Source organism: Gymnoscopelus microlampas (assembly GCF_963454915.1).
Source record: "Gymnoscopelus microlampas genome assembly, chromosome: 1".
In the NCBI taxonomy this organism is placed as follows: Eukaryota; Metazoa; Chordata; class Actinopteri; order Myctophiformes; family Myctophidae; genus Gymnoscopelus; species Gymnoscopelus microlampas.
The window spans coordinates 58381348-58398255 of NC_139962.1; the positions used below are offsets into that span (position 1 = coordinate 58381348).

At 40.5% G+C, this 16908-nt stretch overlaps 1 protein-coding gene across 1 annotated transcript in view; it reads right to left on the bottom strand.

Moving 5' to 3' along the window:
* The window catches only part of LOC311044286 (uncharacterized protein), a gene marked incomplete at its 3' end in the record, with an annotated part of 47749 nt that overhangs the window by 27353 nt on the left and 3488 nt on the right, over positions 1-16908 (bottom strand). The window contains exon 3 of the mRNA XM_084055747.1: positions 4006-4100. Coding sequence (XP_083911873.1) covers positions 4006-4100 — 95 coding nt within the window. The remainder of the gene's footprint in view (positions 1-4005; positions 4101-16908) is intronic.

The following is a 16908-nucleotide window of genomic DNA, read 5'->3' on the forward strand; positions in this document are numbered from 1 at the left end:
ATACAAGCTAAAATGACCGGAATTCTCCTTTAACTGTGTGTATGCGGCCTAAGCAGAATTCGACAAAGCAACATGCAGAAAAGCCGCCGCGTGGATCCGCCATGAGGATGGATGCCCACCCCTGGTCATACCCTACCTACCACCATGAGATCACTAAGCGGTGATCCACTGGTCATACCCTACCACCATGAGGTCACTAAGCGGTGATCCACTGGTCATACCCTACCACCATGAGGTCACTAAGCGGTGATCCACTGCACCTTCAATGACGTCTGCAATAATGAGTCTCTGGTATCCGGGCACAACACCAGAGGGAGCTCCACTGATCTCATTCCCCCCAGATTCGGCACAAACATGGGGATGATTTCATTCTACTGTTATGCCACCAAAATGTGGAATGCCCTACCACCACCACCAGCCATCAACAAGTGTGACTCCCTCCCTCCCCTCCTTCAAAACCGCCATAAAAGAGCACCTGTCTGCAATTTGCAACTGGACCTTGAAGTCTTGCCAAAAGAAATGACCCCTCACTGTTTTTTTTCTGTATTGCTCCTAGTATTGATGATTTATTGTATAGCATAGTAAGTCTTTATATGTCTTGATGAATTGAATACCCAGGACCACAATGGAAACAAGTCCTCAGGGCTTTTTGTGTTATCCTTTTAGCATTATTGTATAACTGTACCTCTGTGCATTTTGCAAACTGCTAATAGTATTCATTCAATCAATCAATCAATCAATCAATCAAGCAATCAATCAACCAATCAATCAATCAATCAATCAATCAATCAATCAATGAATTACAGTAAAGCAGTTAAACCCCTGAATGTACAGTCAGGGAAGGGTGGTATTCCTTGCTTATGAATGCAACGTTTTAATGGCATGGGACATAACGTGTAGAGTTACACAAGTTACATCTTTATGTGATTAAAGTAACTATATCTACATCTTTTAGTATCACAGAAAAGATGATGACTCACGGTGACAACGTATAGCGTGCCAGCCTCATAGAATGTGTTACACGATCAAACGAAAGGGCACATGTTATCGTGCAGTATTGTCGTTTAAAGTAACAATATCTCACACATCTTCCACTATCACAAAAAGCGGATACTTAAGTCTCTGCAGCAGGAACAAACAATGGGTTTCTTGCGGGGAGCTTACACATCCTCTCATCTGTCAACATTTTCAAACAACTCCTTCCTGAGTCCTTTGTTACTGCTGAAACCACGGGAGGGAATCTAGAGGCACAGGACTTTTAACAGCCAAACGTGGATCAGTTTTTTGTATTGGATTATGAATTATATTCACAATTATGTAAAACATTAATAAGTAGAGAGGATCATGTGCTCACAGGAGCGCATTCTGTATCGCCACATCTAGTCAATATCGTATGTATGACTCCAAATTTGGGGCATGGTTTCAGCCCGATCCGACCACCATACCCCTTCCATCTATACAGTTGAAAAATATATATATTTTAGTTTTTCTCCCCAATTTAGTCGTTATGCTAATTAATTCCTCCCCACACACATTTCTGTGTTGTCACTGCTGCCGTATCCTACTGACTCACCTGCCAGTGAGGAGCCCCCACCAGGAGGACGTAGGGCCTTCGTCCTACTCCTCCCGCCCAACACTCCCCGCTGACAGGTGCAGCGACAATTATCACCCTCCCCGCCCCGGCTTCCCTCCCCCGAACAGGGGCCGATAGGCTCTATGCACAGCAGCCATATTGGCAAGAAATTGGGCCTCTTCTTATTTCCTTCACAGGTGTTACCAATGATACTAATGAAGGCTCTGTTCCATTCTGGTCAGGGTGCTGATATCGTGCATGTTGGCTCACTAGAAACACTCCATTTTGGTTCCAAAATGGCCCCTTATGGTGGGTGTGTAACTCTGAGAGTGTACAAATGGAACCAAATGGACCCGTAAGGGTCCATTTGGTTCCATTTGTACACTCTCAGAGTTATGGAAAATAAGACTTGAAAATAAGACAACCACTATGCCACACTAAATGGAACAGAGCCTTAATTAGTATCATTGGTAACACCTGTGAAGGAAGTAAGGAAGGGGCCCAATTCATTCCCAATATGGCTGCTGTGCATAGAGCCTATTGCGTTCGCACAGACGCCCGACAAAGCAGGATGCACCACACGGTGGATTCGAACCCACAACCTCCACGCCGGTGATGGGCAGGCACTTCAACACTGCGCCACCCGAGTGCCGCTTATACAGTTACATTAAAAAAGAAACATAAAACATTATGTGAGAAATGTGAGGAAAACGTTTTGGCCTGCGGGTAGCCTGAACGAAATAAGTGGCACTGATGGTCCAGTGATTTGCAAGATTAGCCCCGGACAGACAAACAAACGGACGGATGGAGATAATATCAGCCAAACAAAGCAGCATATAAACATCGTGAAATGTACTTTCAAGTGTGCTGTAAAGCTCAGTTCAAGCCTGACTTAGCTGCCGGCGTCATCTGAAAATATCAGATTTACAGCACAAGGGTTAGGGTTAAGCGTTTCGCCTGGTCCAGGGATTAATGACAGTTGGTCACGCTCTTCACTCTGGTGCTTTTTTGCTCTTTTGCTGTCAGACAACCGGGCTCTTCCCTCACAGGCATTTTATTCCATATTTATGGTTAGATTGTATATTCCTTTAATACAATACTGCATATTTGAACTTTTTTTTTGTGAATTAATTCATTAATCCAACATCGTCAAACAAAAGTATCTAAAGTAGCAGATGAGCTTGTAGATCTACTAGTTTGTATGACAGAGACATATTTTTATACACTGATTTTTACCAGGTCTCGATTGTATATTTCTCACTATCCACTGAGGATTGTTCTGTTATGCCCGCATTACTTGGGGTAGATTGTCTATGTATATTCTATCATTTCATATTAATGTTCCGATTTTACGCACTTTGACTACACTTACAGTATATGTACACCTGTTAAAACGTTTTTTTTCCCTGACTAATAGGCTCTATGCACAGCAGCCATTTTGGAGAAAAATTGGGCCTCTTCTGACTTCCTTCACAGGTGTTACCAATGATACTAATGAAGGCTCTGTTCCATTCTGGTCAAACAGAGTCAGGGTGCTGATATTGTGCATGTTGGCTCACTAGAAATACTAGTGGGTCTCAAAGTGTGGTCCAGGGACCCTCATGGTTTCCTGAGAGGGTGTAACTCTGAGAGTGTACAAATGGAACCAAATGGACCCTCCCGGGTCCATTTGGTTCCATTTGTACACTCTCAGAGTTATGGGGGTCCTTGAAATTAAAAAGTTTGAGAACCACTGTGCTACACTAAATGGAACAGAGCCTTCATTAGTGTCATTGGTAACACCTGTGAAGGAAGCGAGGAAGGGGCCCAATTTCTGTCCAATATGGCTGCTGTGCATAGAGCCTATTCCCTGAACTCTCTTCCCAATCTCTGTCTACTAAATTAATATCGTCTGAGGGTTGAATCTTCTTTATTTTCTATTATTAGTATTATATCGTCTCTGTCGGGTGGAAACCTCATTATGTCCAAAACAGTTACTTTTCAGGTATAAAATTCAAAAATAGCAGATCGACAAGCTCAAAACGCATCGCTGCCTTTGCAGCTTGTGGATCTGCTATTTCGAATACTTTTGTGTGACGCTGTAGTATGATCAAGTAGGGCATTCATTTACGAAAAGACAGCAAAGATATTTGTTACTCCCAGCTGTAAATCTTTTTCTCTACCTAGTTTCTCTAACTTGCTGCGATGCCACGACAACCGAATTTCCCCCGGGAGATCAATACAGGTCTATCTATCAAACCGATCTTCAATCTGAAGACAACAACATTCTTGAGCATAAATTACATAGGCCTATAGTACGGTATGTCTGTACAGCATGTATGTATGTACACATGTACAGTATGAAGCGTGTAACATCTGCAGAAGCATTCTCTGGGTGTGCGTGTGAAGGTGACACAGCGATCAGTCATGAGCCGGAGAGGGAGGACGTCTACCTGCTCAGGTGACTCGCTGCCAGCTGGCCTTTCTCGCTGGATCAGCCCATTTTTCTTCTTCCACGCCCCGTTGACAATCTTCTCCTTCTCCTCCTGTAAGCAGAAGAAAAGAAAACATTATAGGGCTCTACCGAAGAATGTCTTTGTGGATGTTGTTTTTGGTTTCAGGTCTTGAGAATTACATCGGCCGTAAGGAGGAGGGCAATGAAAGGGCAGACTTTAAAATACCGGCTATTCCTTTGTTGGAACATTCCACGGCATCCGAAGGTTATCATTAAAGTAGCCATGTTTTTTTTATGGAATCTATTTGCACTAACCTCTGGTTTTTATAGTTATCGGCTGATACCGACAATAAAGCCTCTCCCGACCTACTTGTAGTTGTAACTAGCAATATTTGCCTGCATTTACAATGTCCTTTAACCCATTAAGACCGGGAACGCATCTGTGTAATTTTTTATATTTCTTTAGCTATTAAGAAATAGCAGATCTACAAGCTTGTAGATCTGCTATTTTTGAAAAATCGTGATTTTTTTGGGGAAATCTTTAAATATACATTTTTAAAGCAAACATTTGTAAAATATGTTGTTCCAGGGACCACACAGGAGCAAAGATTTGAGTTACAAATGTTCACTTTAAAAATATATATATTCAAAGATTTGCACACATTTTCAAAATTTTTCAAAAACAGCAGATATCTGCTATTTTTGAATAGCCAAAAAAATCTTGAAATGACACACAGATGCGTTCCCGGTCTTAAAGGGTTAAATATATGCATGAGCTTACAATGGCATCAGTATTACCTGTAGACCTAAATCATCATTATAATATGCCTGCTTCACCAAGAAACAAAAATGTGGATTTTTCTGTAGTTTTTAATCTATTTCTCTTGCACCTACAGTAACCTACAGTATCAGCAAAATGCTATACCTTTTACCACAAAATGCTACTTACTGTACACACACAAACGTTCAAATATCTGTTCATACTTTTGCAGAAATCACAAAATGTATCTCTACATTAATCCAACACTCAGAAATATCTCAGCTTGGATCCATGGATGACACATGTGAGTGCTTGCGAGGTTGTTCCTGGCAGACAGTAAGCAGCAATCTGACTGTGCATGTCATCCATAAATAATGATCAAAGTCATAACTTCGTGCTGATGAAAGCCTCTTTAGGCTTTATGTTCACAACCAATAAACAAGCTTAACAATCATTCAACCAAAACACTAAAAGCCTTTAGTATGTTGTGCTATATAACTATATTTATATATGTCACTACCTTGACATTTAACCAATTAAGAACTGGAACGCATCTGTGTCATTTTTTTGATTTGAGCTAAAAAGCACAATTTTACACTTTGGCTATTAGGAAATAGCAGATCTACAAGCTCATAGTGTGGCACCGAGTGCCACGCTACGAGCTTGTAGATCTGCTATTTTTGGAAAAAAAAAGTGAAAATGTGTGCAAATCTTTGAATATATATATTCTTTTAAAGCGAAAATTTTTAACTCAAATCTTTGCTTCTGGGGGGTCTCTGGAACAACATATTTAGAGATAGGGGTCCGTGGCCAAATACATATAATTTTGGCGGGTCCTTGACATGAAAAGGTTCGAGCACCACTGATGTAGCAACATAGGTTTTTCAGAATACTGTTGGGATTTAGAAGACATTTAGTAGAATCAGCTTCAGGTCTAAATGGGTTTAACTATACTACTTCAGTGAATGTACGGAACGCATGCCCGTTAACAGTGGGCCGGTCCTTGAGAACATGCTCCACCAAACGCCTTCACACCTGACACTGCACTTCCTTTGGGTCCTCAGCAATACACCTGCCAAGTGTGAAATCGATCGGATGAACGGATACGCGCAGGACAGACTCACAGACAGACATACCTGAGATTTAAAGATAGATTGTTCACACGGAATACAGAATCTACGACAGACAGACAGACAGACAGACATTCCTGGATTGAGGTTATATAGTCAGACAGACTACACGTATGCCGTATACCCTGGTTTTTATTGGTCCATCCTTCATGTGAATGAATAGGCTCTAGTGATGCGCGGGTTGACCCGTAACCCGCGGGACCCGCGGGTCAACCCGCGGCGCGGGTGGGTCAAGTCAGAATTTCGGAGAAAATGATGCGGGCTGAGGGTGAGCGGGTCACGCGCTCTCACACGCAAAAAAAATAAAAATAATAACATGCTCTTGTTTTGTCTTTATTCCTAATAAGAATAAGAATAATAACAATAAAACAGTTTGAATACACTTGGGGATTATCTTCTAACCATAATTTTACAGAATAAAAAAAAAATCGCGGGTCGCGGGGCGGGTTGAGCCATAGATTCATATATGGGTTCGCGGGGCGGGTTGAGGCGGGTTGCGTTCCGTTGCGGGGCGGGGCGGGTCATGAAAAAACCCGACCCGCGCATCACTAATAGGCTCTATGCACAGCAGCCATTTTGGAGAAAAATTGGGCCACTTCTGACTTCCTTCACAGGTGTTACCAATGATACTAATGAGGGCTCTGTTCCATTCTGGTCAAACAGAGTCAAGGTGCTGATATTGTGCATGTTGGCTCACTAGAAATACTAGTGGGTCTCAAAGTGTGGTCCAGGGACCCTCATGGTTCCTTGAGAGGGTGTAACTCTGAGAGTTATGGGGGTTCTTGAAATTAAAAAGTTTGAGAACCACTGTGCTACACTAAATGGAACAGAGCCTTCATTAGTGTCATTGGTGACACCTGTGAAGGAAGCAAGGAAGGGGCCCAAATTCTGTCCAATATGGCTGCTGTGCAGAGCCTATTGCTCTTCATTTTTCAGAGCGCAAAGCTTCTGTTATCAGCCAGCGAAAATATTTAGTTTTCAGAGATTTGGATTTTGGATATAATTGCAATGTTGCACACATACGCCCAGGTGCAATTCGTGTGCAATTCGTTCTTCTCATGGGGAATCAGTGTTCACTTCCCATGGTAGCGAAACAATAGCATTTAGGTTTATTGTATCGTATGATATGTATGTATTTATTTTTGTACTGTTTGCACACTGTTGCACACATTAATAAAATACATTATTATTAATAATAATGATACAAATATTTAGTTTTATTATTATTATTAATACAAATAAAATAATTATTATTATGAACTATACATATTCAACCAATGAAATCAAAGCCAAAAAAAAGGCCTTTGATACCTGGAACGCATCTGTGTCACTTTAGATGTCTTTGGCTATTCAAAAATAGCAGATATACAAGCTCGTAGCGCGGCACCGAGTGCCGCGCTATGAGCTTGTAGATCTGCTATTTTTGAAAAATCGCGAAAATTATTTTTTTTAACCTTTTTTTTCGATTTTTTTTTAGGATTTTGAATTTTTTTCTCAGGTCTTAATGGGTTAAAAAGAGACCATTCCTCGAATATACTGTAACAACTGGTACCGTGTCCCCCAGCCAAGACCTCTACCCTAGAGAGCAGAGGCAGAGAGACACATTCCCACACCCTGCAGCACAGATAAGAGAGTAAAGGAAAATGTCTAGAACAATGAGGCCAGTGTTGGTTCATGGACAGAACACACTGCTTTGGACATTTCTCTCTCCAGCACATAATCTACACAGAGAAGAGAACATGCTGTCGAGACACCAGGCGCAGCAGCAGCTCCTCCTCGTAGGCGGATGTAAATTCCAACACATGGAGGCAAGAATGGCCAACGTACATCACTATGACTAAACAACAGCTCTAAAAGGCTTAATATAGCAGTTTATATGCCGCGCGCATATCAGCGAGCCTCCTGTCCTTGTTGCATGTGCAACTGAAACTAAGACAACGTGGTGATGATAAGGGGTAACGTGTGGGCTATAAGGCTAAGGCTAACACATCTGGGCGGTCCAAATCCTAGTCCAAATCTTTGGTTTTGAGCCGGATTGGTTTCATGCTAAAAATAATTTCCATAATGTTATTGTTCTTTTTCTTTTTTTTGCTGTTCAGACTTAAGTGTAAACATAGCCTTATAGTTGCACGCTGGTGTAATAGCCAAGCCTGTAGATCGGCTAGTGGTGGAAAAAAACATACTAAAATGTTTTACTTAAGTAAAAGTATCGATACTGCAATGTAGAAGTACTCTGTTACAAGTAAAAGTCTGGAATCCAAAATGTACTTGAGTAAAAGTACAAAAGTATTGGTATCAAAATGTACTTATAGTACCAAAAGTAAAAGTACTAAAATGTTTGAAAATAGCCTATGTATAAAATAGGGCTAAGGTGGTTAATGTATGTTTTATAATATAATAATTGATAATTGCAAAGTATCTAGTAACTAAAGTTTTCAAATAATTGTAGTGGCGTAAAAGTACAACATTTGCCTCTGAGATGTAGTGGAGTAGAAGTAAAAGTACAGACAATTGGAAATACTCCAGTAAAGTAAAAATAAATACCTCAACATTGTACTTAACTGCAGTACTTGAGTAAATGTACTTAGTTACTTTACACCACTGCGTAAAGGCCCAATGCCTAGGGAGCTCAATGTAGCAGTTGATTAGCAAGCCTCCTGGGATTTTTGGATGTACAACTGAAACGAAAAATGTGGTGATGATAACGGGTTTCGCAGCCTAAGTGTACGGCTGCACACGTTTTTATCTGGTTGTGTAAGGACCTGGACCTTGCTCACAGAGGCCACTGGCATGGTCATTGGTCCAGTTACATAATCACACAGAATCAGATGAAAACTAGAAAAAGTGCTCCTCGGAGCACAGGTCTCCGCCAGGTCAGGTACGTTATTGTGGCCTCCTGGTGGCGCTATAACAGGCCAATGTGAAAAGGGTGCCATTTATTCTTAGGTCTTTTACGGCAATCGGACACTGCATTCATGATTTGAGGCATTTTGTTCCAAAAATGTGTTTTTCTAAATTAGACCTGCTGGTGGCGCTGTAACAGGCCAATGTGAAAAGGGTGGCATTTCTTCCTCGGCCTAGTGGGAATGTGCGTGTGAAATTTCATGGAAATCGCAAGCTGAGTGCATAGTTTGAGGCTTTTTGTTCAAAACGGACCAATCCTGCAAACTTTGGAAGCCATAGGCAATGAGGATGGAATATGGGAAATCGGACAGATCCGTGTTGATCACATGACTACTCAGATACTGTGTACCGATTTGCATGATGTTTGGATAAAATCTGTAGGAGTAATGTAAAAAAATGGGTTTTGCACAAATCGGCCTCCTGGTGGCGCTATAACAGGCCCATGTAAAAAAAATTGGGGCAGAGGTTCTGAATTGGCATCCAGGGAGTGTGTGTGCACAGTTTCGGAGCGACCGGGCCAACGGTGCCGGAGATTAGCTGCTAACAGACAGACAGGACGGACACACACACGGACGGACGGAGGGTAAAACATACTCTCTCGCCATGCCTTCGGCCTGGCGGAGACAAAGATGCTATCTATCAAAGGTATGTCAAATATTTAACCGTCATTCCAAGAGTCACCGTCGACTTATTAACGTGGCATGGGCTTATTTGCGGTCCTCTTCACGCACAAGCAGGGCCGCACACACACCACCACACCCGCACACGCACACGCACACACACACACACACACACACACACACGTTTGTAATACAACACTACTGAGGATGTCAAGATTTTATAGGGCAGCAGCTTTATAAATGACATTTTTCACCTTTTTGCACAATTTTTTTTAACACACATTTTGTCACTCACTGAAAACAACAGATGTACAAGCCCACAATGTGTTTTGCAATTATGAATCAAGTCATAACTCTATAAGCCCAACCCCTATATACCTAACACACACACACACACACACACACACACACACACACACACACACACACACACACACACACACACACACACACACACACACACACACACACACACACACACACACACACACACACACACACACACACACACACACACACACACACACACACACACACAGTAGACTCTCTCTCGAAGCCCATTTGACTGAATCCACGCTGACTTTGAAGAGACCTTCCTTTTGACTGGATGCATTGTGATGATGAAATTCAATGCTGCGTTCAAGTAAACTACTCTCTGTGTGCCATATAGCTTCATTATTGGCTCTGTGACGCTGCTGATGCGTATACGTTCACCCAGGCCATAGTAACTGATAGGATTGTCTCTCTCTCTCACATGGGTGTCAGGTTACCAGACACGCCTTTTAATCTTAATTTTATGGCGGTTAGACACTTTGCCTCGGTCGCCACCGAAACCCAATATCTGGAAAGGTATACGAGGTTGTGGTCATTTCCTTCCTCGTTCATTAAGTACCTTTTTCCTGTCGTCCCCCTCTTCATTTTGATCACAAAGCTGTTTTTTTTTTTTTTTTTTTTTCGTTTCTCTCCAACCGAAACCTCCAACAGGACTACGTTTTGCTTCGGCGAAAATGACTGAATGTTTTCAAAAATGTTGGTCGAGAGGCATGTGATACGACACTTCCTCGCTGAAACATAAATTAACCTTTAATCCATTAAGGCCTGAGGGTTCCGATTCTACAAAATGTCTTCTAAATCAGTTCTAAAAACATTTTTTTTGAAAACAACGTATGTTGCTGTCAGTGGTTTTCAAACGTTTTCATGTCAAGGACCCCCAAAATGTATTATGTATTTGGCCGCGGACCCCCATCTCAAAATGTTTTGTTCCAGGGACCCCCAGAAGCAAAGATTTGAGTTACAAATGTTCGCTTTAGAAATATATATATTCAAAGATTTGCACACATTTTCAAGACTTTTTCAAAAATAGCAGATCTACAAGCTCATAGCGCGGCACTCGGTGCCGCGCTATGAGCTTGTAGATCTGCTATTTTTGAATAGCCAAAGTGTAAAATAATGCTTTTTAGCTAAAAAAAAAAGAAAGAAAAAAAGTGACACAGATACGTTCCAGGTCTTAATGGGTATATATGTAACTTTTTAAAAAATGCATACAATGTCATTTTGTCCAATCTGTATGGTAGAGTATGTTAATATAATATAACTTATACAATTGGGGTGGTTGTATTTTGTCTCCCTGCTCTTCTATTGAGACATTTCGATCGTGTCAAAGGTCATGGCTCACCTATAGACACAGGATCTGACACAAATTTTGACCTGATGGTCAAGATTTAAGTTATCCCCTGAGCAAGCAGGCAGGAAACCAGGTTCAAATCCGGGGTAGAAGAGTAAAGTTACATAGTGCAGCGTTAAGGAGTATGTATATGCATTGTGGATGTTGTTTTCTAAGATATAATAGAGAAGTCAGGTGGCCTACAATGTTCTTAACAACCCCACAGTATATACTTACAGCAATTGACCCAGGGCTCTATACTAGGTCCGCCCCTTTTGTCCATCAACACCAAATCTCTTCGCTGAAAGCAGCCGGTCTGGAAGCTCACAATGCATCGCAACGTGGCACGTTGTGAGCTTGTAGATTAGGCATTTTAGTGAAAAAAATCTGTTATATTACTTAGAGCAGTAGAAGTCACATAAGGTCTACAGGTGACCGCGCGTATTGGCAGATCATTTATCTCAAGTGGTTTATGTTATGGTTATAGCCCTCTTTAATATTCTAATAGCCTCTAGAATTACAGAGCAAAAGCTGTTAGACAGGGCAGTTTTCTTTTTTTTTTTCTTCATGACCTGTCAGGATGCATAATTATGAAGTTAATGAGCTGTAGTAATTAATGTTCTATGCAAAGTGCCTTTGTCACTCCAGAATGCTTCTTCTTGTTAAGTGGATGTCCCTACTGTGCGCTGATGTCTGGCATGCTAACAGAGTAGCATCCTCTCTAAACAGCATTCTACCACATTTTAACCACATGAACCCTCGAGCAGTTTTCCAATACTTTTTAAAGATTTTTTAAATGTTTTCAAAAATAGCAGATGTACAAGATCGCTGTGAGCTTGATCTGCTATTTTTGATGCTATATTAACTACTTTTGCACTTTTCCCAAGGACCCCTGGCTGGGGAGGAGGAGTCTCAGTATAGCCCCCCTGAGGGACTCCAGTCAAATACTGTAAGTACATACGGTGCAAATATAGACAGACAATTTCGACTGTGTCGGCGATACTGTGTGTGTCTATCTGTTTTATCTGTGTGGATTTAGAATCGGAAAACATCAGTGGTGGAAAAAGTACTCACATTTTTTTACTTAAGTAAAAGTATCAATACTGCAATGTAGAAATTACTTATAGAAATATAACTTATAGAAAACGTATAGAAATTATAAGTAAAAGTCCGGAATTCAACATTTACCTGAGCAAAATTACAAAAGTATTGGTACTTAAAGTACCGAAAGTAGAAAGTACTCATTATGCAGAATGTCCCATTTCAAGTTTTCCAATGCATAAAAAGTATTTTGGAAATAGCAGCTCAATATGCGTCGCGATGCGACGCATTGTGAGCTTGTAGATCTGCTATTTTCAAATGGCCGAAATGCATATAGGGCTGAAGTGGTTACTGTATGTTTTGTAATCAAAATCTACAAAGCAACTAGTAACTATAAGTTTTCAAATCATTGTAGTGGAGTAAAAGTACAATATGTGCCTTTGAGATGTAGTGGAGTAGAAGTAAAAGTATTGAAAATGGGAAATACTCCAGTAAAGTAAAAAAAAATCATCTATAGATATGAATCATGAGCCTGGCTGCTACCAACCTGAAAGGTGTTTATAAAAATAAATGGAACGGCAAATGATAACAAGAGCTGTGGACATTGCTGTCATTGTGCACACGTCTGACTAATGTCAACCCGTTTGGCTCTCAGTGACTAATGTGTTGAAGCCACCACACACACAGGGCTTAAGTGCTTTAACCCTTGAGCTGGACTGTCTTGTTATCAACTCACAATAGTCATGGTCACACCCTCCCCAAACGGAAGCATGTTCAGTTTATTATTATAACATTCAGCAGCTTGGAGCCAGCTCAACTGTGTTGAAACTGCAATCCGGAGTCATTTTCTTTTAACTCTTTAAGACCGGGAACGCATCTGTGTATCATTTTCTAGATTTCGTTGGGCTATTCAAAAATAGCAGATATGCAAGCTCATAGCGCGGCACCGAGTGCCGCGCTATGAGCTTGTAGTAGATCTGCTATTTTTGAAAAATCATGAAAAATTGTGCAAATATTTGATTTTTTTTTCTTCTTTTTTTGCGGATATTTGTAACTCAAATCTTTGCTTCTGGGGGTTCCTGGAACTAAATATTTTACAAATGTTCGCTTTAAAAAATATATAATCCAAGATTTTGCTAGATATTTTGCTAGATATTTTCAAAAATAGCAGATCTACAAGCTCATAGCGCGGCACTCGGTGCCGCGCTATGAGCTTGTATATCTGCTATTTTTGAATAGCCAAAGAAATGTAAAAATGACACACAGATGCGTTCCCGGTCTTAATGGGTTGATGATTAAAATGATTAAAACGTTATTTTGACAAATCTTTATGGTAGAGTATGTCAACACAATATCGTCTCTGTCGGGTGGAAACCTCATAAGTCCAAAACTGTTACTTTTCAGGATTGAAATTCAAAATTAGCAAAACTACAAGCTCAAAACGCGTCGCTTGGCGCCACGTTTCGAGTTTGCGGATCTGCTACTTAATTTTTTTTTTTTTTATGTTTTAATATACTTTTGGGGGCTTTTTGGTCTTTATATTTACAGTAGACACAGACAGGAAACAGGGAGAGAGAGAGATGGGGAGAGACATGCAGCAAAAGCTCGTCGGGATCGGGTCTCGACCTCGCGATGCGCTGTCAGGTTACATTGGAGCCCGGAGGTGCCCGGACCGCTAGGCCAGCGGTCAGGGCCAGATCTGCTACTGTTGATGCTTTTGTTTGACGCTCTAGTATGATCAAGCAGGGACGTTAATTTACGAAAAAAACACAACAAGTTAGAATATGGGAGATAGGAGGTTTCTGCCCGACAACAACGATAAATTACATCTGCAGTGGTTGGTGTAGGGAGACCACTCCCAACACTTCCATTGAGATATTTTGACCCTGGTGTCGGGAATAGTAATGGGTTTTCCATCTCAGCTCCACTGGTACACATTTCCTCCTGTGTGGGAGACCTGGGTTCCAAATCCAGGAAGGACATAAATCCTGCAGCCTTAACGTATTGAGGCGCAGTTAGCAATTAGGTGCAAACGGTACATAGCCCAGACCATGGTACGTGTTACATACATCAACTCCTCCTGCACTTCATCTTGAGGAGTGCAGGACGTGTTACGTAACAGAACACTATAACATAACATGTTCCTGTTAAAAACCCCTGCACAAAGTATCCATACAGCAATGTAGAAACACTCTGCTTACGAGTAACAGTCCTGTAATCAAAACTGACTTGAGTAAAAGTAGGTATTGGCATCAGAATATACTTGAAGTACCAAATGTAAAAGTAGGCTACTCACAAGGTAACTAGTAACTAGAAGTTTTCAAATAATTGTAGAGGAGTAAAAAGTACAATATTTGCCTCTGAAAAGTGAGTAGAAGTAAAAGTATTGAAACTTGGAAACACTCCAGTAAAGTAAAACAAAATCCTCAAAAGCGCACTTATAAGTACAGTACTTGAGTACATGTACTCAGTTACTTTTCACCACTGACATTATAACATAACACGTTCCTGTTATCTTATAACAGGAACACGTATCTTATAAGAGACGCATGTCTCTCATGCTCTTTGACTGTCAAACATCCCCCTTAAGGCCACGAATCCCCAATCCAAACAGAGCCACGGAGCTGAACCACCTATAGCAAACAACACAGGAATACCCCGCAGCATGTGTTCACAATCATACATCACATGCTCCGCATGTGTAATAACAGCCCAGGGTAATGTAGCGTGCATAATTGTTGACCTGAGAGAACATACTGTACCTAACAAGCTATAGTTCTTTTGGCAGAATTTTGACATTTAGTGTCAACTTAATAAGAAGAACATTGAAGCCGCCATAGGCTATGTTTTGTCTTGGTGAATATGAACCGAATGTATCCTACCACCAACTCACTGATACTCTCAGCGGTGGAAAGTAACTAAGTACATGTACTCAAGTATTGTGCTTATATGTACACATTTGAGCTATATTTATACTGGAGTATTTCCAATTTTCAATACGTTTACTCCTCCACAACATCTCAGAGGCAAATATTATATTTACTCCACTACACTCGTTTGAAAACTTTAGTTACAAGTTACTTTGTAGATTATTATTACAAAACGTAACCACTTTAGCCTATATACTTTGGGTATTTGAAAATAGCAGATCTACAACCTTACAACGCGGCGCGATGTGACGCGTTGTAAGCTTGTAGATCGGCTATTTTCAAAAGATTTCTATACATATTGAACTTGTGAAATGGGCCATTCTGCATAATGAGTATGTTTACTTTCGGTACTTGATGTATATTTTGATGCCAAAACTTGTGTACTTTTACTCAAGTAAATTGTAAATACCAGACTTTTACTTGTAACAAAGTATTTCTAAATTGTGGTATTTTACTTAAAATGTAATGAATCTTCCACCACTGGACACAATGACATTTCCACTGGCACATGGAGGTGCAGTGTGAGCATTGTGCTGAAGAAAATTAGTAACAGCTGAGCATGCATTATTATTATTACTGTATGTGTGCCCACACCCTTCATTGTTGTGATTGCATAACGAGACGACGTGAAGTAGATAAGAAATGAAAACACAGCAGTAAATCTCAGTGACAGTGAGTATATATTGGTTCAGTCTGCCGATACTGACGTTTAATGGTTATATTAGTTATATAAAGCGTATTATACACGGTAATCTTCACTGTCACTTCATTTCGTAACTCTGAGAGTGTACATATGTTCCGTATGTACACTCTCAGAGTCAAATTAAGACTGTGTGTACCATGCAGTGGAGGGAAAAGTACTCAAATGTTTTACTTAAGTAAAAGTATCAATACTGCAATGTAGAAGTACTCTGTTACAAGTAAAAGTCCGGCATTCAGAATTTACTTGAGTAAAAGTACAAAAGTATTGGTATCAAAATGGACTTAAAGTACCAAAAGTAAAAGAAACTAAAATGTTTGAAAATAGCAGATCTACAAGCTCACAACGCTGTCGGCTATTTTCAAGTAGCTAAATAATAGGGCTAATAGGGCTAAAGTGGTTAATGTATGTTTTGTAATGTAATCATTTATATCTGCAAAGTAACTAAAGTTTACAAATAATTGTAGTGTAGTAAAAGAACAATATTTTCCTCTGAGATGTAGTGGAGTATTAGTAAAAGTACAGACAATTGGAAATACTCCAGTAAAGTAAAAGTACCTCAAAATTGTACCTTACAGTACTTGAGTAAATGCACTTAAGTTACATTACACCACTGGCACCATGTCACACACACTTCACAGTAATGGTGTTAAACAGCGCTATAAGTGGCTCTTTGGCTTGTAATCATTGGGGAACCTCTTTTGGTGCAACAGTATCCTAAAAGTGCGTTATAGCACCTTTGTCTTAATGGTGCTAAATATAGAGCTTAGAGAGGTGTCTAAACTAAGCTGGAGAACCACTAGAGAACCCCTAAAGAACCGTACAGAAGCTGAACGGGTTCTCTGTATGGCAGTGGTGCTATACATGTATAGCACTTGTTCTCATAGTGGGGTCCAGGGACCCCCAGTGGTCCTTGAGGGGGGTTCCAGGGGGTCCCCAGCTAAATGGCTGATTCGAGTGAGTCATGTTTTTGAGCATAATAACTCATATCAACCCATTAAGACCCGGGACGCATCTGTGTCATTTTTAGATTTGAGCTAAAAAAGCATTATTTTACACTTTGGCTATTCAAAAATAGCAGATCTACAAGCTCATAGCGCGGCACCGAGTGCCGCGCTATGAGCTTGTGGATCTGCTATTTTTGAAAAAAATG